At 45.8% G+C, this 26,184-nt stretch overlaps 1 protein-coding gene across 1 annotated transcript in view; it reads left to right on the plus strand.

Annotated features, from left to right (window-relative positions):
- LOC141076809 (uncharacterized) overlaps positions 1–1,707 on the plus strand; it is a 106,744-nt gene extending 105,037 nt beyond the window's left edge. Inside the window, exon 7 of the mRNA XM_073564117.1 lies at positions 829–1,707. Within this exon, the coding sequence (XP_073420218.1) occupies positions 829–1,514 (686 nt within the window). The 3' untranslated portion in view covers positions 1,515–1,707. The remainder of the gene's footprint in view (positions 1–828) is intronic.
- The last annotated feature ends 24,477 nt before the right edge of the window (positions 1,708–26,184 follow it).

Genomic DNA, 26,184 nt, shown 5'->3' on the forward strand with positions numbered 1-26,184 from the left:
AAGAGTGAAAATTGCACATCTGCCATTTTATTACCCAGCACATAGTGCCCAGATTGTGCTCCAGGAGACACACACCATAAATTAAGTGGATTCTTCTCACTATAATATTGCTAAATACAGGGACCCTAAATGTTGTTTGCGCACACTGCAAGACTCCGAAGTGAGAGCGGATTTTGCTGGATTGGTTTATAGAAACCTTATTGCTTTTCAACAGCCTTTGAGCCACTAATAGTGTGGGAACCTCTGTTTTTCCAATGACAGATGATGGACCTGAGTGGGGACTTGTTTTTTGTGAGATGAGAATTGGTATTATTTTCGCCTACATAACATTGATTGGTTTCTTTTTATTCGATATTTGGGAGGCAGAATGAACAAACAGTTGAACACCACACACTACTGGTTCATCCAACAAGGTTTTCTATTAGACTGTGAACTGTCATTGTCTTGGTAAATAATGAAAATTTTTTATATAGATTGCCATTTTTATGGACAGTTTAAGTAGAAATGTTCAAACTTATAAAACTCAAGGATATTTTATTAAAAAATAATTGTTTTTTATCTTAGATGACTGTACCAGGAAATCAGAAGGACAGCTGACATCTTCAGTTTTTAAATTTGATGATCTTGAAATCCTACAAGATATAACTGAAGGGATTGCTGTTAGTTCAGATATATCATCATCCATTCACAGCAAAGATCTGTCATCTGGACCTATGAAACAGGTCCCGTCTTCTGATTCATTACTGACTACTAAGGGAAATCAAAGTCACAAAGGAGGCAATAAAAAACAAACTGCTCCTAAAGCAAAGAAGCCATTTTCATGTTCAGAATGTGGGAAATGCTTTAACAAGAAATATGATTTTGTTATACACCAGAGAACTCACACAGGGGAGAAGCCTTTTTCCTGTTCAGAATGTGGGAAATATTTTGCACATAAATCAAATTTTGTTACCCACCAGAGAACTCACACAGGGGAGAAACCTTTTTCCTGTTCAGAATGTGGGAAATATTTTGCACAGAAATCAAATTTTGTTACCCACCAGAGAACTCACACAGGGGAGAAGCCTTTTTCCTGTTCAGAATGTGGGAAATGTTTTGCATATAAATCACATTTTGCTACCCACCAGAGAACTCACACAGGGGAGAAATCTTTTTCATGTTCGGAATGTGGGAAATGTTTTAACACTAAATCATATTGCGTTAAGCACCAGAGAACTCACACAGGGGAGAAGCCTTTTTTCTGTTCAGAATGTGGGAAATGTTTTAACAATAAATCAGATTGTGTTAAGCACCAGAGAACTCACACAGGGGAGAAGCCTTTTTCCTGTTCAGAATGTGGAAAATGTTTTACCAATAAATCAAATTGTGTTAAGCACCAGAGAACTCACACAGGGGAGAAGCCTTTTTCCTGTTCAGAATGTGGAAAATGTTTACCAATAAATCAGATTGTGTTAAGCACCAGAGAACCCACACAGGGGAGAAGCCTTTTTCCTGTTAATGTGGGAAATATTTAACCAGAAAGCGCTTCTTAATCGCCATCAGAGCAGTCACACAGAGGAGAAGCCTTTTACATTTTCTTAATGTGGGAAATTTTTTACTTGGAAATCAACTGTTAATAAACATCAGAGACGTCACATACGGGAGAAGACTTTTTTGTGTTCATAATGTTTGAATAGATTTAACAACAATTAAATCTTCTTAAATGGGTTGTCTCTTGTCATTCCTCATGATTGCTGACAAAAGGATAAAACTATATACAAAGAATGGTTGCACTCTATCATGCTAAGGCATGTCAATGTGGAATATATGTAATTAGATTTGCAATACAGCTTTAGAATTATAGAAAAAATACACTCACTGGCCACTTTATTAGGTACACCTGTCCAACTGTGTGTTAAGACTTAATTTCTAATCAGCCAATCACATGGCGGCAACTCAGTGCATTTAGGCATGTAGACATGGTCAAGACAATCTCCTGCAGTTCAAACCGAGCATCAGTATGGGGAAGAAAGGTGATTTGAGTGCCTTTGAACGTGGCATGATTGTTGGTGCCAGAAGGGCTGGTCTGAGTATTTCAGAAACTGCTGATCTACTGGGATTTTCACGCACAACCATCTCTAGGGTTTACAGAGAATGGTCCGAAAAAGAAAAAAAATCCAGTGAGCGGCAGTTCTGTGGCCGGAAATGCCTTGTTGATGCCAGAGGTCAGAGGAGAATGGGCATACTGGTTCGAGCTGATAGAAAGGCAACAGTGACTCAAATTGCCACCCGTTACAACCAAGGTAGGCAGAAGAGCATCTCTGAACGCACAGTGCGTCGAACTTTGAGGCAGATGGGCTACAGCAGCAGAAGACCACACTGGGTACCACTCCTCTCAGCTAAGAACAGGCATCTGATGGCTACTTTCAGCAGGATAATGCGCCATGTCATAAAGCTCGAATCATCTCAGATTGGTTTCTTGAACATGACAATGAGTTCACTGTACTCAAATGGCCTCCTCAGTCACCAGATCTCAATCCAATAGAGCATCTTTGGGATGTGGTGGAACGGGAGATTCGCATCAGGGATGTGCAGCCGACAAATCTGCGCCAACTGTGTGATGCCATCATGTCAATATGGTCCAAAATCTCTGAGGAATGCTTCCAGCACCTTGTTGAATCTCTGCCACGAAGAATTGAGGCAGTTCTGAAGGCAAAAGGGGGTCCAACCCGTGACTAGCATGGTGTACCTAATAAAGTGGCCAGTGAGTGTATATGAGACTCTTAGCATAAAATTTGGCCAAATATCTGCCCACCAGCCAATGTCAAGGCGGCCTCAAATCTGATGGGTACCTACACCGTGTGAATACCTCTCTAAGGCTGATGTCTGAATTTCAGGGTGAATGTGGACACCTCTGTCAGCAATGCCTGCATTTATGAGTAAGTAGGGACCTGCTATAATTAAAATCACCACCTGGTGGAGGGCGGAGTGCTCGGTCAGTAAGCCAACATGCAAGAGACAAAAAAACTGACTGGCACATCCAAACTAATGTGAATAGGTGCATACCAAGAGGAGCCACCCTCACATACAATATACAAAGAAATATTTTGCACAGAAATCATATTTTGTTATCCACCAAAGAACTCAGGGGAGAAGCCTTTTTCATGTTCAGAATGTGGGAAATATTTTGCACATAAATCACAATTCGTTACCCACAAGAGAACTCACACGGGGAGAAGCCTTTTTTCTGTTCAGAATGTGGGAAATGTTTTACCAATAAATCAGATTGTGTTCAGCACCAGAAAATCCACACAGGGGAGAAGCCTTTTTCCTGTTAATGTGGGAAATATTTAACCAGAAAGTGCATCTTAATCGCCATCAGAGCAGTCACACAGAGGAGATGCCTTTTTCATTTTCTTAATGTGGGAAATATTTTACTTGGAAATCAACTGTTAATAAACATCAGAGACGTCACATAGGGGAGAAGCCTTTTTTATGTTCATAGTGTTGGAATAGTTTTAACCAAAATCTTCTTAAATGGGTTGTCTCTTGTCATTCCTCATGATTGCTGACAAAAGGATAAAACTAAAGTTTATTAATTCCAAATGTAAAACTATACCCATAATTCACCCCCTGAATGTTAGTCGGAAAGTGACTAATAGAAAAACATGTACCCCACATCTCAGTATATAGGGTGAGGTGACGTATACACACTCTCCAAGCCTCTCATTTCTAGTGGTTTCATCGTCCTCACCAATGATGACTCATCAAGAGACTATTTAATACTGACTTATATTCAAGCAAGACTAAACGGAAAAAAAAAATAGTATCATGTTATCCGAAACAGAAAACTAGCCACTTATTGGCAGATCCCAAACTTCAAACTAAATACTTCGTAAATTTATTAGCCACTCCAGTGTCAGGAATAGATAGCATCAATTTTAAGTTACCAAATGGCTTCAATGAAACAAAGAGTGAAAAATTTAAAGGGGTCTGAATACCGAGATTCTGGCTTGGCTTTTATCCTAAGTCATGTAACGAGGCTCGTTAAAGGGTCGACATTGACTATTAGGATTGCTACTTCCAATAGGTGGCACTAGAGTTCTAGTCCTCTTCCTCTCTGAAGAGACGATTTGCATAATGTGCTGACGTTATTAATGGAGACTATTTTGGTGCAGATACGATTAGAGTTGAGCGAAACGGGTCGAAAAAATTCAAAAGTCGCCGACTTTTGGCAAAGTCGGGTTTCATGAAACGAAACCCGACCCTAGGATGAGGTCGGCCACAAGGTCGGCGACTTACGCGCCAAAGTCGCGTATCAAAAGTTTGTTTTGCGCTCTTTTTCAGCCAATCAGGATCCACGGACACTGTGGGCAACGTGATGACATAGGCATGGGTCACCACCATCTTTCAGAAGGGCATGCAAGTGGTTGGCTTGCTTTGGTGGGCGTCACAGGGGGTATAAAAGGGCGTGCACGCCGACCGCCATGTTACTCATGCTGATCTCAGAATAGGGAGAGCTGCTGCTGCTGATGATTTTGTAGGGAGAGCGTTAGGCAGGGAAGAAGACACCAAAAACTGCTTCTGCTGCTATCGATTTTGCCTGTACAGCACACCAGTCACTGTGCAGTGCAAGGGGAGGCTATATAGTGGTGTATCAGTGGTGTTGGTTGTTGGGCTGCCTTCTAAGGCTTCCTGACATTCCTGCATTGCTGTTTACCCACTGCTCCGCAAACTGCTTTTTTAAAAGCAATCACAATTCTTTTTTTTGTCCTGCTGAGAAGAAGAAAAAAAAACTGCTTCTGCTGCTAGCGATTTTGCCTGTACAACACACCAGTCACTGTGCAGTGCAAGGGGAGGCTATATAGTGGTGTATCAGTGGTGTTGGTTGTTGGGCTGCCTTCTAAGGCTTCCTGACATTCCTGCATTGCTGTTTACCCACTGCTCCGCAAACTGCTTTTTTAAAAGCAATCCCAATTTTTTTTTTTGTCCTGCTGAGAAGAAGAAAAAAAAACTGCTTCTGCTGCTAGCGATTTTGCCTGTACAACACACCAGTCACTGTGCAGTGCAAGGGGAGGCTATATAGTGGTGTATCAGTGGTGTTGGTTGTTGGGCTGCCTTCTAAGGCTTCCTGACATTCCTGCATTGCTGTTTACCCACTGCTCCACAAACTGCTTTTTTAAAAGCAATCACAATTTTTTTTTTTTGTCCTGCTGAGGTACTGAGCGTGCATTTTTTCACACCATACAGCGGTGTACGCTCCTCACACAGTACCGTGTAACGGCTGTTATCACAGCCACAGTGAAGCTATCAGTGAGTCACTCTGTGAGAATAAGTCGAGGACATGTTCCGTTCTTACAGACCTGCACTCTAGGGAGATTCCAATTCTGCCCAATTCTACATACACCTTGTAGTTTGTGATACACTAGCCAATTTCTGCCTGTGACATAGCGCTCAGATACTCAGTGGGCCTCACACAATCCATAAGTGTCCAGTGTCCACAAGTGTGTGCAGAAATTAAAAATCTCCCTTATCCTCTAGTCACTTTGGTCACAGCTCTGCCATCGAGCCTGTGACAGAGCGCTCAGATACTCAGTGGGCCTCACACAATCCATAAGTGTCCAGTGTCCACAAGTGTGTGCAGAAATTAAAAATCTCCCTTATCCTCTAGTCACTTTGGTCACAGCTCTGCCATCGAGCCTGTGACAGAGCGCTCAGATACTCAGTGGGCCTCACACAATCCATAAGTGTCCAGTGTCCACAAGTGTGTGCAGAAATTAAAAATCTCCCTTATCCTCTAGTCACTTTGGTCACAGCTCTGCCATCGAGCCTGTGACAGAGTGCTCAGATACTCAGTGGGCCTCACACAATCCATAAGTGTCCAGTGTCCACAAGTGTGTGCAGAAATTAAAAATCTCCCTTATCCTCTAGTCACTTTGGTCACAGCTCTGCCATCGAGCCTGTGACAGAGCGCTCAGATACTCAGTGGGCCTCACACAATCCATAAGTGTCCAGTGTCCACAAGTGTGTGCAGAAATTAAAAATCTCCCTTATCCTCTAGTCACTTTGGTCACAGCTCTGCCATCGAGCCTGTGACAGAGCGCTCAGATACTCAGTGGGCCTCACACAATCCATAAGTGTCCAGTGTCCACAAGTGTGTGCAGAAATTAAAAATCTCCCTTATCCTCTAGTCACTTTGGTCACAGCTCTGCCATCGAGCCTGTGACAGAGCGCTCAGATACTTAGTGGGCCTCACACAATCCATAAGTGTCCAGTGTCCACAAGTGTGTGCAGAAATTAAAAATCTCCCTTATCCTCTAGTCACTTTGGTCACAGCTCTGCCATCGAGCCTGTGACAGAGCGCTCAGATACTCAGTGGGCCTCACACAATCCATAAGTGTCCAGTGTCCACAAGTGTGTGCAGAAATTAAAAATCTCCCTTATCCTCTAGTCACTTTGGTCACAGCTCTGCCATCGAGCCTGTGACAGAGCGCTCAGATACTCAGTGGGCCTCACACAATCCTAAATGTCCAGTGTCCACAAGTGTGTGCAGAAATTAAAAATCTCCCTTATCCTCTAGTCACTTTGGTCACAGCTCTGCCATCGAGCCTGTGACACAGCGCTCAGATACTCAGTGGGCCTCACACAATCCATAAGTGTCCAGTGTCCACAAGTGTGTGCAGAAATTAAAAATCTCCCTTATCCTCTAGTCACTTTGGTCACAGCTCTGCCATCGAGCCTGTGACAGAGCGCTCAGATACTCAGTGGGCCTCACACAATCCAAAAGTGTCCAGTGTCCACAAGTGTGTGCAGAAATTAAAAATCTCCCCTGTCCTATAGACACCTTGTACCTTGTTTTACATTACTATATAGTTTGTTGGATTTTGTCTACATTTCTACCAAAAATGAGGAAGGCTGGTGGAAGAGGCCGTGGAATTGGGCGGGGGTTGGCAGCTGGTAATGATGGTGTTGGTGGTGGATCTGATGGTAGTGGCAAGAGCAAAATAGGACCGAATGCAGGAGGTGTTGAGCTTGCGTCATCGTCTGGCTACATAAGGCCTCGAACGCTTAGTTTTCTAGGAGTTGGCAAACCGCTTTTAAAGCCAGAGCATCAGGAAAAAGTTTTGTCTTACATTGCTGACTCAGCCTCCTCTTCTTCAGTTGTAAAAAGTAAAAGCACTGAGTCGTCATTGGAGGATCATGTTCATGAACCACACCTTTCCTTGTGTCCTTCACCCCAACCAAGATTGAAGGATGACGCAGGCCATAGTACTGATTACTCCATGGAGCTGTTTTCACATACCATGCCTGGATTATCAAGTGAAATGGTGAATTACCTAGGCCAAGATGAATCTGACATGGAGTGCACTGATGCACAGCCGCTGATGGATGATTCTGCTGGTACATTCACTCAGAGCACTACATTGTCCTCGCAGTGTACAGAGCCAGATTCTGACCCTGCTGAGACTCAGGTGCCTCTTCCCGCACACTATACCACCATACACGGTGACACAGAGGAAGGTGCACATGACATAGAAGAGGAGGTGATGGATGACCCAGTTGTTGACCCAGATTGGCATCCATTGGGGGAAGAGGGTGCTGCTTCCAATAGCTCAGATGAGGAGCATCCACAGCAGACATCGACATCGCAACAGCTGTTATCTGGCAGGCCCGGAGCACTCCAAAGACAGGTTCCAAACATCAAAATAGTTGCTGGACAGCTTGTCCAGAGGGTCAAAAGATCACAGCGTGCTAGGCCGCAAAATGTCTGCCAAAGTAGGAAGAGTGCAGTGTGGCACTTTTTTGAACAAAATCCTCATGATCAGGCCAAGGTTATCTGTAAGAAGTGCGCAAAGACCTTTAGCCGAGGGAAAAATCTGAAAAATTTGAATACCAGTTGCATGCTTAGACATTTAACCAGCATGCACTTGCAAGCGTGGACACAACACCAAAACCTCAAGTGCCACATGTGCAACTGATCACAACGAAAGTAGTCAGCAATGCTACATTGTTTCCCCCACTGTAAGCCCACCGGTTAGCACAGCAGCAAATGTTGAGGTGTCGTTGCAAGGCCACAGCAGTCAGGGAATCCCACTGTTATATCAACGAAAGACTGATTCTAGGCCATCAGAAAGAACAACAACTCCATCACCATCATCAACCCTCTCTCAGTCCGCCCTGTCCACCGCTACTTCCACCATATGCAGCTCTCAAGTCCAGCTCACCCTCCCAGACACTATGAGTAGGTCAAGAAAGTACTCAGTCTCTCATCCGCGTACACTGGGTTTGAACGCCCACATTGCCAAACTAATCTCATTTGAGATGATGCCCTTTCGGTTGGTGGAAAGCACAGCTTTCCGTGAACTCATGGCCTATGCAGTACCACGCTATGACCTACCCAGTCGCCACTTCTTCTCTCGCAAAGCCATCCCAGCCCTCCACCATCATGTGAAAGACCGCATTGTCCATGCACTCAAGCAGTCAGTGAGCGGAAAGGTGCACCTCACAACTGATGCATGGTCCAGTCGGCATGGCCAGGGCCGTTACGTGTCCATCACTGCGCACTGGGTTAATGTGGTGGATGCAGGGTCCACAGGGGACAGCGGTGGTGGGACAGTGCTGCCTAGCCCACGGTATAGGAAACAGTTGGCTGTAGGCGTTCGACCCTCCTCCTCCTCCTCCTCCAGAAGCGAAAGCTCGTCCACAGAGCGCAGTCGTACGAGCACTCCATCTGCAGCTGCCACTGTTGCACACGATGTGTCCCCCCATCGAGCAGCTAGTGGAAAGCGTCAGCAGGCTGTGTTGCAGATGATGTGTTTGGGCAACAGACACACCGCCGAGGTGCTGGCCGAGTACTTGAAGCAACAAACTGAGTCATGGCTGGGCAGTGTACATCTTGAGGCAGGCAAGGTAGTTAGTGATAACGGCCGTAATTTTGTGGCAGCCATAGCCCTTTCAAAACTCAGCCACATACCTTGCTTGGCTCACACCTTGAACCTGGTGGTGCAGTGCTTCCTCAAAAATTATCCGGAGTTAACAGCCCTGCTCCAGAAGGTGCGAAGACTGTGCACGCACATCCGCCGGTCGCCTGTACACTCCGTTCGTATGCAGAAGCTGCAGCGATTGCTCCACCTTCCCAACCACCGCCTCATTATCGACATTGCAACAAGGTGGAACTCCACCCTGCACATGGTGGAGCGGCTGTGCGAGCAGAGGCAGGCCATAATGCATTTGTGGGAGGATACACGGCCAGGCACTTTGAGAGCAGACATGGAGTTGACAGGTGTGCAGTGGTCGAAGCTGAAAGACCTCTGTAAAGTCCTTCAGTGTTTTGAGGAATGCACATGGCTGGTAAGCGCAGACGACGCCATCCTAAGCATGAGCATCCCACTTATGCCTCTGCTCATGCAAACTTTGACGCACCTTAAGGAGCAGGCGTCTGCAGCCAATGTTGATGAGGAGGAAGAGGAGGAGGGAATCCTTGATGACATTCAGCCATTGTCTGCTCAGGGACCTCTCCTGGACGAGGTGGAGGAAGAAGAGGAGGAGGAGGATGATGATGGGGATGATTACTTAGGGGAGGAGGATGCATCTCGTGGGGCAAGTGAAAATGTTGGCGTGGCAAGGTCTGGTACAGGGTTTGTGCGTGACTGGAGGGATGTGGATTTGCCAGAAAGTGCTCCTCCACCCAGCACTCGCAGTGCATCATTGACACCGGGAACATTGGCCCACATGTCAGATTATGCCTTGCAGATCCTAAAAAGGGACCCCCGCATTGCCAAAATGATGAACGATGACGACTACTGGTTGGCCAGCATCCTGGATCCACGCTATAAAGGCAAATTACAAAACATCATGCCACAGGAGAACCTTGACCTAATATTGGCTAATAAACAAGCAACTCTGGTAAATCGGTTGCTTGAGGCATTCCCAGCACACAGCAGCGGTGATAGTTCTCACACGAGCCGTACGGGCCGGGGGCAGCTTGGCAGAGGTGTTCGTGGTGCACACAGCAGAAGTGGCGTTGGAGACAGGGGTTTCATGACAATGTTGTGGACTGATTTTTCAAATACCGCTCACACAACTCGTAATACGGCATCGATGGAAAGTGACAGGAGACAGCAGTTGTCAACTATGGTTACAAACTACTTTTCCTCCCATATCGATGTTCTCCCACACAGGTCATTCCCCTTTGACTATTGGGCCGCTAAACTGGACACCTGGCCTGAATTGTCCCAATATGCCTTACAGGAGCTCGCTTGCCCAGCTGCAAGTGTGCTATCGGAAAGAGTCTTCAGTGCAGCTGGATCAATCCTGACAGAAAAAAGGACCCGTCTGTCAACCCAAAATGTGGATGATCTAACCTTCATTAAAATGAACCATGCATGGGTTTCCAAGGATTTTGTCCCACCTTCCCCTGATGACACATAGGGTGACGGAAAAATGGCTTGCTTTGGTCCACCTCTTCCTGGGACTTGACCTATTTCGCCTTTTGCATCATCTGAATGTCCAACATCAACATATGCCACTTTCTAAAACTCCCTAACTGTGCTGCCTCCCCCCCCATGGCCGGGGTCACCACCTAGCGCACGACAACGTGCGAGTGCCGTTGCCCTGGAAAGGTGGGTAGGCCGACTCTTGGGCGCGGGCACTGGCACAGGGTCCCTCATAGTGCAATCAAGTGTCTCTGACGGTGGTGGTGCACACCCGCCGTCAGACACACCACCGTACTATCAGGGGCCCTGTGCCAGTGCCGTCGCCAACGAGTGGGCCCCCCTGCTTGCAAGGTTGAAATACTGTGCAGTGAGATGGAAGATGGGGACGACGAGGATTCCCTAGCGAGGAGACTTATTTGATTGTTTTCAATGTTGGGACAGCAATTTTTGGGGAGCACTATACTCTGGAGAATGATAGATGGGGCCCACCATACACTGGAACATTCCAAAGGTGAACATCAGACACTGGAGCAGCATTTACAGGGCCCCTTATACACTAGAGCATTAGAAATGGGGCCCATTATGTTTGGAGCATTATTTGGGCCCATAAGACAGTGGAGCTTCATCCATGGGGACCAACATATACTGTAGCATTATGTGGAGCTCATCATATACTGTTTCAAACATTATATGGGACCAATGATTCTGTATGGAGAAATAGATGGGCCTCGTCATGAGATGTAAAAAGTGAGGTATTTTTCATTGTACTATACCGCTATTTCTCTGCCGTATCGGAGCATGATGAGTTGTGGTATGTGTTAAAGGGGCGCTCTTTCGCCCAGGGCACATGAAAACCTGGAGCCAGCCCTACCCCCCCACAACTTTAGCCAAATAACCCCCATTTTTCAGTGCGTAACTTGTATTATGAAGTTAATTAAGGTTGACAAGCTTAAGTAAGAAGAATTGATGCTTTTGGCATTAAAATGGGCACTGTAGGTGTGTTTCCTGTCCTCCTCTCACTGCCGACTTTTATTCCCCATTGACTTACATTGGGTTTCGTGTTTTGGATCTTGCTCGACCCGACTTTTGGAAAAGTCGGGTTTCACGAAACTAAACTCGACCCTAAAAAACCAAAAGTCGCTCAACTCTAGATACGATCTTTTGGTCATCCTTTATTGCATTGCAATGCAATGTTGCGGCCACCAAAAAAAGTAATTCTGGGGTTTTTACATTTTTTCTCGTTACGCCATTTAGCGATCGGCTTAATTCTTTTTTATAGTGATCGGGCGATTCTGAACGCCGCTATAACAAATATGTGTATGTTTGATTTTTTTATTGTTTTATTTTGAAAGGAGGTGTTTTGAACTTTTATATTTTTTTTTAATATTACAGCATTGTATCTTAATGAACCAGATGACTATTTTTTAGAAAATGAAGAATAATAGAATGTTATCTGTATGTTGGTTTCAAATTTAAGTGTTGATTTCTGGTTGGTCAGGAAAACAGACTTTTGTTTGTGTAAGCCGGTAATATTGACTTTTATTGTGCGCTTATCCTTGATCACTACTGATGTTTGCTGATATGCTAATTATACATTGTGTTATGGAGCCAGTTTGTTGACTTCTAAAGCATAGAGGGAAAAACTATGCAAATAGTTTAACCCCTTCCTTACCGATGAAGTAATAGTTCATCATCGGTAAGGTCCCACGCTTTAAGGTGGGCTCCGGCGGTGAGCCCACCTCAAAGCCGCGACATGTCAGCTGTTATGAACAGCTGACATGTGCCCGCATTAGGTGTGAATGGAATCGCAGTCCGCCCACGCCTATTATCTAGTTAAATCCCGCTGTCAAAGCTGACAGCGGGCATTTAAATAGCACTTCTGGCCGCCGGGCCGGAAGTGAGCTCATAGCTGACCCCCGTCATGTGATCGGGGGTCGGCGTCACGTTGCCTGGACAGCCACAGGTCTCATAGAGACCTCTATGGTTGTTCCAGGCAGATGGCTTTGAGCACCGCCCGGTTGTTGGCGCTCAAAGCACAGCAGTAAATCTTCTACATATGGGCGATTTGCTCATCGCCCATATGTAGCAGAGCCGATCAGGTTGTGCATGCTTCAAGCCTCCTATGGAGGCTATTGTAGCATGCCAAAAGTAAAAAAAATAATGTTTAAAAATAAAAAAACCTAAAAGTTCAAATCACCCCCCTTTTGCCCCAATCAAAATAAAACAGTAAAAAAAAAATCCCACATACACATATTAGGTATCGCCGCGTTCAGAATCGCCCGATCTATCAATAAAAAAAGCATTAACCCGATCGCTAAACGGCGTAGCGAGAAAAAAATTCAAAACGCCAGAATTACGTCTTTTTGGTCGCCGCGACATTGCATTAAAATGCAATAACGGGCGATCAAAAGAAGGTATCTGCACAAAAGTGGTATCATTAAAAACGTCAGCTGGCATGCAAAAAATTAGCCCTCACCCAACCCCAGATCACGAAAAATGGAGACGCTACGGGTCTCGGAAAATTGCACAAATTTTTATTTTTTTTTAGCAAACTTTGGAATTTATTTTCACCACTTAGATAAAAGAGAACCTAGACATGTTTGGTGTCTATGAACTCGTAATGACCTGGAGAATCATAATGCCAGGTCAGATTTAGCATCTAGTGAACCTAGCAAAAAAGCCAAGCAAATAACAAGTGTGGGATTGCACTTCTTTTGCAATTTCACCGCAATTGGAATTTTTTTCCTGTTTTCAAGTACACGACATGGTAAAACCAATGGTGTCATTTAAAAGTACAACTCGTCCTGCAAAAAATAAGCCCTTACCTGGCCATATAGATGGAAAAATAAAAAAGTTATGGCTCTGGAAAAAGGGGAGTGAAAAACAAAAAATAAAACAAAGCTCCGGTAGTGAAGGGGTTAAATAATCAAGTAATGCTATAATAATCTCATCTCCATTCTTACCCTTTATGGAAATACTGAATGAGGGACACTTGTTAAGTCTTAAAATAGGTTACAGGCCTCTGTATAAAGAGACTGAGAGAGAGAAACAGCCAGAGAGATTCTGCCAAGACATCCATACATCCAAAGGACAAGAGACAGGACAGAAGCCACAACATCATCACAAGGGACACGGATCTATCATTCTATAGGAAACAACCAAGGGGTTTTCAGCCTCGGTTGGAAGAATAAAGATCTGGTACATTGACCATTGCGGAACCATGGATACGTTTGGAGAAGCCAAGTTGTGATCTTTGGATCAACTGGCCTTGTACCTTGTATAGACTCAATGGACTGTCATCTTCCTACACTTGTCGTTAGCTCCTCTCTGTGTGTGTGCCACAGGTAGTGACCCTGGAAGATCTGAAGTCACAGCTGCTATTATCCTGGCGGGTCAGTGGAAGGGTGAGACTCTGTAATGTGCTGGAGACCTTTGGTTGTAATGCCAACCCATTGGTGACCCATGATCCTGTGATGGGGTCACCGATGGGCAGGATTTCCGATGCGCTTGCTGGAAGTGTGCATTAAATGCCGCTGTCAGAGGCTGTTAGAGGCAAATGGCAGCTGTTCAAAACAGCTGACATGTGCCGGAAAAGATGTGACATCACCGCCGTAGCCCACATCAAAGAGAGGAAGTACATTTACACCCAATGTCGGAAAGGGGTTAAAGGGGATTGTTTTTACAGAGACAGAAGTGGTAATCAATCATGTATACATACAAATAATTAAACAAATACACAGCTTCTAATGGTAAATAGTATAGAGTTACCACAAGAAAATATAATTTGTGTAAATCAAGTGTAGATATCAAAATTCAGGCAAATGTCAAATGTTGTAGCTCCTTCTAGTGGCCATGTGCAAAAGTGCCATCATAGAGTAACGTATCCTAAGAGTGTATGTACAAAAATACTTGGCACTCAAAAATGAAGAAGCAGTATATTCTTTATTTAGCATCCAGACAAAAATAGACTCATATCGTATGAACGTTTTCGGTCCAACAACGGACCTTCATCAGAAAGGTTTTTTTGGTAGAAAACTGCAAAAGATACAGATAGGGTAATAGATATCCTTAGGTGGTAGCAAAGTCTATGCTGCTGGTATTATATAGAGGCTGGAGCACGAGTCTATCTGGTTGGAGTTAGATAAATGTGCCGTGTAAGGAGCACCCTGGATTCCTCCTGCAGGCAATAAGTGCTGTATGTTTGCAGAGCCTGCACTCCTAGCGCTGTTAACCCATTCCTGTAGCCCTGCTTTCTCCAGTCACATTAATCTAACTCCAACCAGATAGACTCGTGCTCCAGCCTCTATATAATACCAGCAGCATAGACTTTGCTACCACCTAAGGATATCTATTACCCTATCTGTATCTTTTGCAGTTTTCTACCAAAAGAAACCAAAAAACCTTTCTGATGAAGGTCCGTTGTTGGACCGAAAACGTTCATACGATATGTGTCTATTTTTGTCTGGATGCTAAATAAAGAATATACTGCTTCTTCATTTTTGAGTGCCAAGTATTTTTGTACTTATTTATGGGTTGGAAACCTTACTTGAGCACCGAACAACCTTCTTTTTTTTCTCTGGAGTGCCGTGTTCTTTTGCCTACTATGTATCCTAAGAGAGCGTCACTATCAAGGTGGAGATGAGATAGGTGCACCGTATTTATTGAGTGTAAGATAAATCCATACATAGATATATGTAACCGGATTGTAGATCTATCACTGGATATCAGTGTATAAGGGGAATAGATCCTGTGCACTTATAGATGAATAGCTTATATAATGAGAGGACACAGAGCAAAGGGTATAAATAGTGAGAGAATACAGAGCTGACAGCACATTACATCCCTGGGATACAGATAGGAAATATAAAGTGCAGCCAGTGCTATATGGGATATCCCAGGAATACAGCACAGCCCATATAGTGTAAAGGAGGAGCCATCCTAACAAGAGATGGGGATTACAGATCCTACAGACGACATGCCGGGAGTGTACAGAGAAAGATGGCAGATTCACCACTATTCCCTCTTACGGGCGTTTCGCCCCGTCAGCTTCCTCAGAGGGTATGGATAAGTGTTTCCAACACACCAAGGTCCTGCACTAATCCAGGCAAGGGGGATAACTCTGGGGTAAAGTGGGGGTGTTCCTAAAGGAATTGGGGCTGTTCCCCGGTCACATCTTCCCCAGTGAAGCAGGAGGATCAGGATGAAAACCTGTTGGTAAAACCAAGATGGATAATGCTGCATAGAGCCATCTGGTAGCGACCAATCAGGTGAAGTGATAGTGAGGGGGGTCCGGAAACAAAACAATGCAGGTGAAAAGAGCCAAATGTGACCCCAACAAGTGACCAGTGAGAGTGCAACTGTGCAACGGGTAAGAAAAGAGAATAAACAGTGATATGGTAAAGATATAAAGAGAAAAGCAGCTTAATAACAGTGATGATAATAAAATCTATGGGAAGTGTTTGTGGTGAAGTGTATACACTCCTAGAAATGTTTCCTCTACAGTATAGAGATATAAATGATCAGTATTAGGACGTGTAACAAAGAGGAATCTGTTATTATATAGAGAGAATGTAACGAGCAATAAATGACGGGAATAATCGGGAATGAAATTGTTATTAATAATATAATGAGATCCCAGCACCTGACACTTCCCGGGATATATGGGCTTATATTAGAATCCCAATTACCAACTGGAAAGATAACAACAAAGGGAAAAGGGCGGAACAAAAAACAAGCCCCAAACACCTCATAACCCACAATGTAAGGGCAGAAAAATACCGGAAATATAAGTTTCTCTTCACACTGCAATATTAGTCACCTGTGATCTGTGTCTCTCCCAGAAGAGAAGTCATCACAGCGTCATTCCCCGTAATAACCGTATAGAGGAGGAAATGATCGCGGAGAGAGCGTCCATTGTTAGAATAGTGGGGAGACACAGATGGGATCCAATGCTCCTGACTGTCCGGATGTCTAGAGGATCGTCACCATCGGAGAGTAACGTGCAGATCGGCGATCTTGTGACCGTTGTATTATGGGGAAATAAGAAACAAATAAGACACATTGAGATCAGAGAAAACTGTTCTATGTAATAAAGAGTGTAGAGAACGAATTCCACCAAACCCCCTATAGGAAAGGGGAGAAGCTGAGAACGTCATCTACACCATTGGGATGTCAGGGATTTAATTGCCGGATCCATTTAGTCTCTAATTGTGACCAGATCTTTTCCCAGTCGCCCCCTATTGGTAACCAGGACCCTATCGGTGCCAGAGACACGGAGTAAGCTGGAATCACAGGTATGTGTTTTATAGTCAACTCCTCTAAATCAGAAGCCATGAACATAACGCTGACCTGACACAACTAATTTCTAACTTTCCCTGTAAGCGGCAGAAAGACACAATTAACCCCTTCATGCTGCGGCCCATTTTCGCTTTTTGTTTCCATTTTTCCTTCCCTTCTTCCCAGAGCCATAACTCTTTATCTCTCTGGCCACATAGACATATGAGGCTTGATGTTTGCGGGGCGAGTTGTACTTTTCAATGACTCCCTTAATTTTACCACATAGTGTACTCAAAAACGAGGGAAAAATTCCAAGTGCGGTGAAATTGTGAAAAAGCAATTCTGACATTGTTTTTTGTGAACTGTTTTTGTACATTTTGTGGTAAAATTGACCGTGTAATATGATTCTCCTCATCACTATGATTACGGCAACACCAAACATGTCCAGTAGAGTTGAGCGACTTTTGCTTTTTTAGGGTCGCGTTTCGTTTCGTGAAACCCGACTTTTCCAAAAGTCGGGTCGAGCAAGATCGTCCGATTATAGGGAAAAGTCGGGGTCGTCCCGAAACACGAAACCCAATGTAAGTCAATGGGGAATAAAAGTCGGCAGTGAGAGGAGGACAGGAAACACACCTACAGTGCCCATTTGAATGCCAAAAGCATCAATTCTTCTTACTTAAGCTTGTCAACCTTAATTAACTTCATAATACAAGTTACGCACTGAAAAATGGGGGTTATTTGGCGAAATTTGTGGGGGGGGAGGGCTGGCTGCAGGTTTTCATGTGCCCTGGGCGAAAGAGCGCCCCTTTAAGGCTAGTTTCACACTTGCTTTTTTTTGCAGCGCGTTTTTCCCGCAAAAAAACGCATTGAAAAAACGCATACAAAAGCATACAACTGCTGCGTTTTTTTCAAGCATTTTTATGAGCATGCATGAAAAAAACGCAGCGTTTTTATGCGTTTGTATGCGTTTTTAGTGCGTTTTTACCGCGTTTGCGGTTTTTTCCAACATTAGGTGGCCCCTCACACTAACCCAAACCATGACTTTACTAACCCTAACCCTGACCCTAACCCTAACCCTAACCCTGACCCTAACCCTAACCCTGACCCTAACCCTTAACCAAATCATACTTAACCCTAACCCAAACCCTAAACCCTAACTAACCCTAACCCTAACCCTAACCCTGACCCTAACCCTTAACCAAATCATACTTAACCCTAACCCAAACCCTAAACCCTAACTAACCCTAACCCTAACCCTAACCCTAACCCTGACCCTAACCCTTAACCAAACCATACTTAACCCTAACCCTGACCCTAACCCTAACCCTGACCCTAACCCTTAACCAAACCATACTTAACCCTAACCCAAACCCTAACTAACCTTAACCCTAACCCTAACCCTAACCCTAACCCTAATCCTAACCCTAACCCAAACCCTAACTAACCTTAACCCTAACCCTGACCCTAACCCTTAACCAAACCATACTTAACCCTAACCCTGACCCTAACCCTGACCCTAACCCTTAACCAAACCATACTTAACCCTAACCCTGACCCTAACCCTGACCCTAACCCTTAACAAAACCATACTTAACCCTAACCCTGACCCTAACCCTAACCCTAACCCTGACCCTAACCCTTAACCAAATCATACTTAACCCTAACCCAAACCCTAAACCCTAACTAACCCTAACCCTAACCCTAACCCTAACCCTGACCCTAACCCTTAACCAAACCATACTTAACCCTAACCCTGACCCTAACCCTTAACAAAACCATACTTAACCCTAACCCTGACCCTAACCCTAACCCTAACCCTAACCCTGACCCTAACCCTTAACCAAATCATACTTAACCCTAACCCAAACCCTAAACCCTAACTAACCCTAACCCTAACCCTAACCCTGACCCTAACCCTTAACCAAACCATACTTAACCCTAACCCTGACCCTAACCCTGACCCTAACCCTTAACCAAACCATACTTAACCCTAACCCTGACCCTAACCCTAACCCTGACCTTAACCCTTAACAAAACCATACTTAACCCTAACCCTGACCCTAACCCTAACCCTAACCCTGACCCTAACCCTTAACCAAACCATACTTAACCCTAACCCTGACCCAAACCCCAACCCTAACCCTGACCCTGACCCTAACCCTAACCCTAAACCCCCTTAACTAACCCTAACTCTAACCCAAACCCCTAAATTCCATGGTTAACAAAAAAAAACGCATGTGCAAAAAAACGCATACATGAGCATGCCAGTGCGCACATATGCGCATCCATAGGCTATAATGGCCATTTTTAGCGCAAAACGTGCGCATATGTGCGCATGCGCTTTTTTGCAGGGCCAAAAAATGCAACATGCTGCGTCTGGAAAATACAAACGCACACCCCAAAAAAACGCAGCGCATGAAAATCGCATACATGCGCTTACCAGCGCGCAGGTATGCGCACCCATGTTAAATATAGGGGAAAAAACGCATGCGCACATATGCATTTTTTTCCAGCGCAAAAAAACACAAATGTGAAACCAGCCTAACACATACCACAACTCATCATGCTCCGATACGGCAGAGAAATAGCGGTATAGTACAATGAAAAATACCTCACTTTTTACATCTCATGACGAGGCCCATCTATTTCTCCATACAGAATCATTGGTCCCATATAATGTTTGAAACAGTATATGATGAGCTCCACATAATGCTACAGTATATGTTGGTCCCCATGGATGAAGCTCCACTGTCTTATGGGCCCAAATAATGCTCCAAACATAATGGGCCCCATTTCTAATGCTCTAGTGTATAATGGGCCCTGTAAATGCTGCTCCAGTGTCTGATGTCCACCTTTGGAATGTTCCAGTGTATGGTGGGCCCCATCTATCATTCTCCAGAGTATAGTGCTCCCCAAAAATTGCTGTCCCAACATTGAAAACAATCAAATAAGTCTCCTCGCTAGGGAATCCCTGTACTTGTCTGGACTCCTCGTCGTCCCCATCTTCCATCTCACTGCACAGTATTTCAACCTTGCAAGCAGGGGGGCCCACTCGTTGGCGACGGCACTGGCACAGGGCCCCTGATAGTACGGTGGTGTGTCTGACGGCGGGTGTGCACCACCACCGTCAGAGACACTTGATTGCACTATGAGGGACCCTGTGCCAGTGCCCGCGCCCAAGAGTCGGCCTACCCACCTTTCCAGGGCAACGGCACTCGCACGTTGTCGTGCGCTAGGTGGTGACCCCGGCCATGGGGGGGGAGGCAGCACAGTTAGGGAGTTTTAGAAAGTGGCATATGTTGATGTTGGACATTCAGATGATGCAAAAGGCGAAATAGGTCAAGTCCCAGGAAGAGGTGGACCAAAGCAAGCCATTTTTCTGTCACCCTATGTGTCATCAGGGGAAGGTGGGACAAAATCCTTGGAAACCCATGCATGGTTCATTTTAATGAAGGTTAGATCATCCACATTTTGGGTTGACAGACGGGTCCTTTTTTCTGTCAGGATTGATCCAGCTGCACTGAAGACTCTTTCCGATAGCACACTTGCAGCTGGGCAAGCGAGCTCCTGTAAGGCATATTGGGACAATTCAGGCCAGGTGTCCAGTTTAGCGGCCCAATAGTCAAAGGGGAATGACCTGTGTGGGAGAACATCGATATGGGAGGAAAAGTAGTTTGTAACCATAGTTGACAACTGCTGTCTCCTGTCACTTTCCATCGATGCCGTATTACGAGTTGTGTGAGCGGTATTTGAAAAATCAGTCCACAACATTGTCATGAAACCCCTGTCTCCAACGCCACTTCTGCTGTGTGCACCACGAACACCTCTGCCAAGCTGCCCCCGGCCCGTACGGCTCGTGTGAGAACTATCACCGCTGCTGTGTGCTGGGAATGCCTCAAGCAACCGATTTACCAGAGTTGCTTGTTTATTAGCCAATATTAGGTCAAGGTTCTCCTGTGGCATGATGTTTTGTAATTTGCCTTTATAGCGTGGATCCAGGATGCTGGCCAACCAGTAGTCGTCATCGTTCATCATTTTGGCAATGCGGGGGTCCCTTTTTAGGATCTGCAAGGCATAATCTGACATGTGGGCCAATGTTCCCGGTGTCAATGATGCACTGCGAGTGCTGGGTGGAGGAGCACTTTCTGGCAAATCCACATCCCTCCAGTCACGCACAAACCCTGTACCAGACCTTGCCACGCCAACATTTTCACTTGCCCCACGAGATGCATCCTCCTCCCCTAAGTAATCATCCCCATCATCATCCTCCTCCTCCTCTTCTTCCTCCACCTCGTCCAGGAGAGGTCCCTGAGCAGACAATGGCTGAATGTCATCAAGGATTCCCTCCTCCTCTTCCTCCTCATCAACATTGGCTGCAGACGCCTGCTCCTTAAGGTGCGTCAAAGTTTGCATGAGCAGACGCATAAGTGGGATGCTCATGCTTAGGATGGCGTCGTCTGCGCTTACCAGCCGTGTGCATTCCTCAAAACACTGAAGGACTTTACAGAGGTCTTTCAGCTTCGACCACTGCACACCTGGCAACTCCATGTCTGCTCTCAAAGTGCCTGGCCGTGTATCCTCCCACAAATGCATTATGGCCTGCCTCTGCTCGCACAGCCGCTCCACCATGTGCAGGGTGGAGTTCCACCTTGTTGCAATGTCGATAATGAGGCGGTGGTTGGGAAGGTGGAGCAATCGCTGCAGCTTCTGCATACGAACGGAGTGTACAGGCGACCGGCGGATGTGCGCGCACAGTCTTCGCACCTTCTGGAGCAGGGCTGTTAACTCCGGATAATTTTTGAGGAAGCACTGCACCACCAGGTTCAAGGTGTGAGCCAAGCAAGGTATGTGGCTGAGTTTTGAAAGGGCTATGGCTGCCACAAAATTACGGCCGTTATCACTAACTACCTTGCCTGCCTCAAGATGTACACTGCCCAGCCATGACTCAGTTTGTCGCTTCAAGTACTCGGCCAGCACCTCGGCGGTATGTCTGTTGCCCAAACACATCATCTGCAACACAGCCTGCTGACGCTTTCCACTAGCTGCTCGATAGGGGGACACATCGTGTGCAACAGTGGCAGCTGCAGATGGAGTGCTCGTACGACTGCGCTCTGTGGACGAGCTTTCGCTTCTGGAGGAGGAGGAGGAGGAGGGTGGAACGCCTACAGCCAACTGTTTCCTATACCGTGGGCTAGGCAGCACTGTCCCACCACCGCTGTCCCCTGTGGACCCTGCATCCACCACATTAACCCAGTGCGCAGTGATGGACACGTAACGGCCCTGGCCATGCCGACTGGACCATGCATCAGTAGTGAGTTTCACCTTTCCGCTCACTGACTGCTTGAGTGCATGGACAATGCGGTCTTTCACATGATGGTGGAGGGCTGGGATGGCTTTGCGAGAGAAGAAGTGGCGACTGGGTAGGTCATAGCGTGGTACTGCATAGGCCATGAGTTCGCGGAAAGCTGTGCTTTCCACCAACCGAAACGGCATCAACTCAAACGAGATTAGTTTGGCAATGTGGGCATTCAAACCCAGTGTACGCGGATGAGAGACTGAGTACTTTCTTGACCTACTCATAGTGTCTGGGAGGGTGAGCTGGACTTGAGAGCTGCATATGGTGGAAGTAGCGGTGGACAGGGCGGACTGAGAGAGGGTTGATGATGGTGATGGAGTTGGTGTTCTTTCTGATGGCCTAGAATCAGTCTTTCGTTGATATAAGAGTGGGATTCCCTGACTGCTGTGGCCTTGCAACGACACCTCAACATTTGCTGCTGTGCTAACCGGTGGGCTTACAGTGGGGGAAACAATGTAGCGTTGCTGACTACCTTCGTTGTGATCAGTTGCACATGTGGCACTTGAGGTTTGGTGTTGTGTCCACGCTTGCAAGTGCATGCTGGTTAAATGTCTAAGCATGCAACTGGTATTCAAATTTTTCAGATTTTTCCCTCGGCTAAAGGTCTTTGCGCACTTCTTACAGATAACCTTGGCCTGATCATGAGGATATTGTTCAAAAAAGTGCCACACTGCACTCTTCCTACTTTGGCAGACATTTTGCGGCCTAGCACGCTGTGATCTTTTGACCCTCTGGACAAGCTGTCCAGCAACTCTTTTGATGTTTGGAACCTGTCTTTGGAGTGCTCCGGGCCTGCCAGATAACAGCTGTTGCGATGTCGATGTCTGCTGTGGATGCTCCTCATCTGAGCTATTGGAAGCAGCACCCTCTTCCCCCAATGGATGCCAATCTGGGTCAACAACTGGGTCATCCATCACCTCCTCTTCTATGTCATGTGCACCTTCCTCTGTGTCACCGTGTATGGTGGTATAGTGTGCGGGAAGGGGCACCTGAGTCTCATCAGGGTCAGAATCTGGCTCTGTACACTGCGAGGACAATGTAGTGCTCTGAGTGAATGTACCAGCAGAATCATCCATCAGCGGCTGTGCATCAGTGCACTCCATGTCAGATTCATCTTGGCCTGGGTAATTCACCATTTCACTTGATAATCCAGGCATGGTATGTGAAAACAGCTCCATGGAGTAATCAGTAGTATGGCCTGCGTCATCCTTCAATCTTGGTTGGGGTGAAGGACACAAGGAAAGGTGTGGTTCATGAACATGAGCCTCCAATGACGACTCAGTGCTTTTACTTTTTACAACTGAAGAAGAGGAGGCGATAGAGCTGGAGGCTGAGTCAGCAATGTAAGACAAAACCTTTTCCTGATGCTCTGGCTTTAAAAGCGGTTTGCCAACTCCTAGAAAACTAAGCGTTCGAGGCCTTATGTAGCCAGACGATGACGCAGGCTCAACACCTCCTGCATTCGGTCCTATTTTGCTCTTGCCACTACCATCAGATCCACCACCAACACCATCATTACCAGCTGCCAACCCCCGCCCAATTCCACGGCCTCTTCCACCAGCCTTCCTCATTTTTGGCAGAAATGTAGACAAAATCCAACAAACTATATAGTATGTAAAACAAGGTACAAGGTGTCTATAGGACAGGGGAGATTTTGAATTTCTGCACACACTTTTGGACACTGGACACTTTTGGATTGTGTGAGGCCCAATGAATATCTGAGCGCTATGTGACAGGCTCGATGGCACAGCTGTGACCTAAGTGACTAGAGGATAAGGGAGATTTTGAATCTCTGCACACACTTTTCGACACTGGACACTTTTGGATTGTGTGAGGCCCAATGAATATCTGAGCACTATGAGACAGGCTCGATGGCACAGCTGTGACCTAAGTGACTAGAGGATAAGTGAGATTTTGAATCTCTGCACACACTTTTGGACACTGGACACTTTTGGATTGTGTGAGGCCCAATGAATATCTGAGCGCTATGTGACAGGCTCGATGGCACAGCTGTGACCTAAGTGACTAGAGGATAAGGGAGATTTTGAATCTCTGCACACACTTTTGGACACTGGACACTTTTGGATTGTGTGAGGCCCAATGAATATCTGAGCACTATGAGACAGGCTCGATGGCACAGCTGTGACCTAAGTGACTAGAGGATAAGTGAGATTTTGAATCTCTGCACACACTTTTGGACACTGGACACTTTTGGATTGTGTGAGGCCCAATGAATATCTGAGCGCTATGTGACAGGCTCGATGGCACAGCTGTGACCTAAGTGACTAGAGGATAAGTGAGATTTTGAATCTCTGCACACACTTTTGGACACTGGACACTTTTGGATTGTGTGAGGCCCACTGATATCTGAGCACTATGTGACAGGCTCGATGGCACAGCTGTGACCTAAGTGACTAGAGGATAAGTGAGATTTTGAATCTCTGCACACACTTTTGAACACTGGACACTTTTGGATTGTGTGAGGCCCACTGATATCTGAGCACTATGTGACAGGCTCGATGGCACAGCTGTGACCTAAGTGACTAGAGGATAAGTGAGATTTTGAATCTCTGCACACACTTTTGGACACTGGACACTTTTGGATTGTGTGAGGCCCACTGATATCTGAGCGCTATGTGACAGGCTCGATGGCACAGCTGTGACCTAAGTAACTAGAGGATAAGTGAGATTTTGAATCTCTGCACACACTTTTGGACACTGGACACTTTTGGATTGTGTGAGGCCCAATGAATATCTGAGCGCTATGTGACAGGCTCGATGGCACAGCTGTGACCTAAGTGACTAGAGGATAAGTGAGATTTTGAATCTCTGCACACACTTTTGGACACTGGACACTTTTGGATTGTGTGAGGCCCAATGAATATCTGAACGCTATGTGACAGGCTCGATGGCACAGCTGTGACCTAAGTGACTAGAGGATAAGGGAGATTTTGAATCTCTGCACACACATTTGGACACTGGACACTTTTGGATTGTGTGAGGCCCAATGAATATCTGAGCACTATGAGACAGGCTCGATGGCACAGCTGTGACCTAAGTGACTAGAGGATAAGTGAGATTTTGAATCTCTGCACACACTTTTGGACACTGGACACTTTTGGATTGTGTGAGGCCCAATGAATATCTGAGCGCTATGTGACAGGCTCGATGGCACAGCTGTGACCTAAGTGACTAGAGGATAAGGGAGATTTTGAATCTCTGCACACACTTTTGGACACTGGACACTTTTGGATTGTGTGAGGCCCAATGAATATCTGAGCGCTATGTGACAGGCTCGATGGCACAGCTGTGACCAAAGTGACTAGAGGATAAGGGAGATTGGATTGCTTTTAAAAAAGCAGTTTGCGGAGCAGTGGGTAAACAGCAATGCCAGCCTGTCAGGAAGCCTTAAAAGGCAGCCCAAAACCAACACTACTGATACACCACTATATAGCCTCCCCTTGCACTGCACACACAGTGACTGGTGTGTTGTGCAGGCCAAATTGCTATCAGCAGCAGAAGCAGTTTTTCTGTCTTCTTCCCTGCCTAACGCTCTCCCTACAGAATCAGCAGCAACCTCTCCCTATGCTAAGATCGGCAGAAGTAAGATGGCGGTCGGCGTGCACGCCCTTTTATACCCCCTGTGACGCCCACCAAAGCAAGCCAATCACTTGCATGCCCTTCTGAAAGATGGTGGTGACCCGTGCCTATGTCATCACGTTGCCCACAGTGTCCGTGGATCCTGATTGGCTGAAAAAGAGCGCAAAACAAACTTTTGAAACGCGACTTTGTCGCGTAAGTCGCCGACCTCGTGGCCGAACTCATCCTAGGGTCGGGTTTCGTTTCATGAAACCCGACTTTGCCAAAAGTCGGCGACTTTTGAATTTTTTTGACCCGTTTCGCTCAACTCTAGTCAGGAGATCTCCCCTATGATGTGTAGACGGCTGTGAAGGTCTTGTGCTCAGTCTTGTTTTATCTCACCATCCTGGTAGCTCTTCTCTGAACTTGCTCTCGCTTGTCAATGTTTTTTTTTAACTTTGATGCCCAGAACTGGACATAGTGTTCCAGAAGAGATCTGATCAAGAAGGAGAAGATGAGAATAATTATTTGACGTGATGTAGACTCTATACTTCTCTT

This window comes from Dendrobates tinctorius, unplaced genomic scaffold (genome assembly GCF_039654945.1).
Source record: "Dendrobates tinctorius isolate UK_male_01 unplaced genomic scaffold, ASM3965494v1 ptg000430l, whole genome shotgun sequence".
In the NCBI taxonomy this organism is placed as follows: domain Eukaryota; kingdom Metazoa; phylum Chordata; class Amphibia; order Anura; family Dendrobatidae; genus Dendrobates; species Dendrobates tinctorius.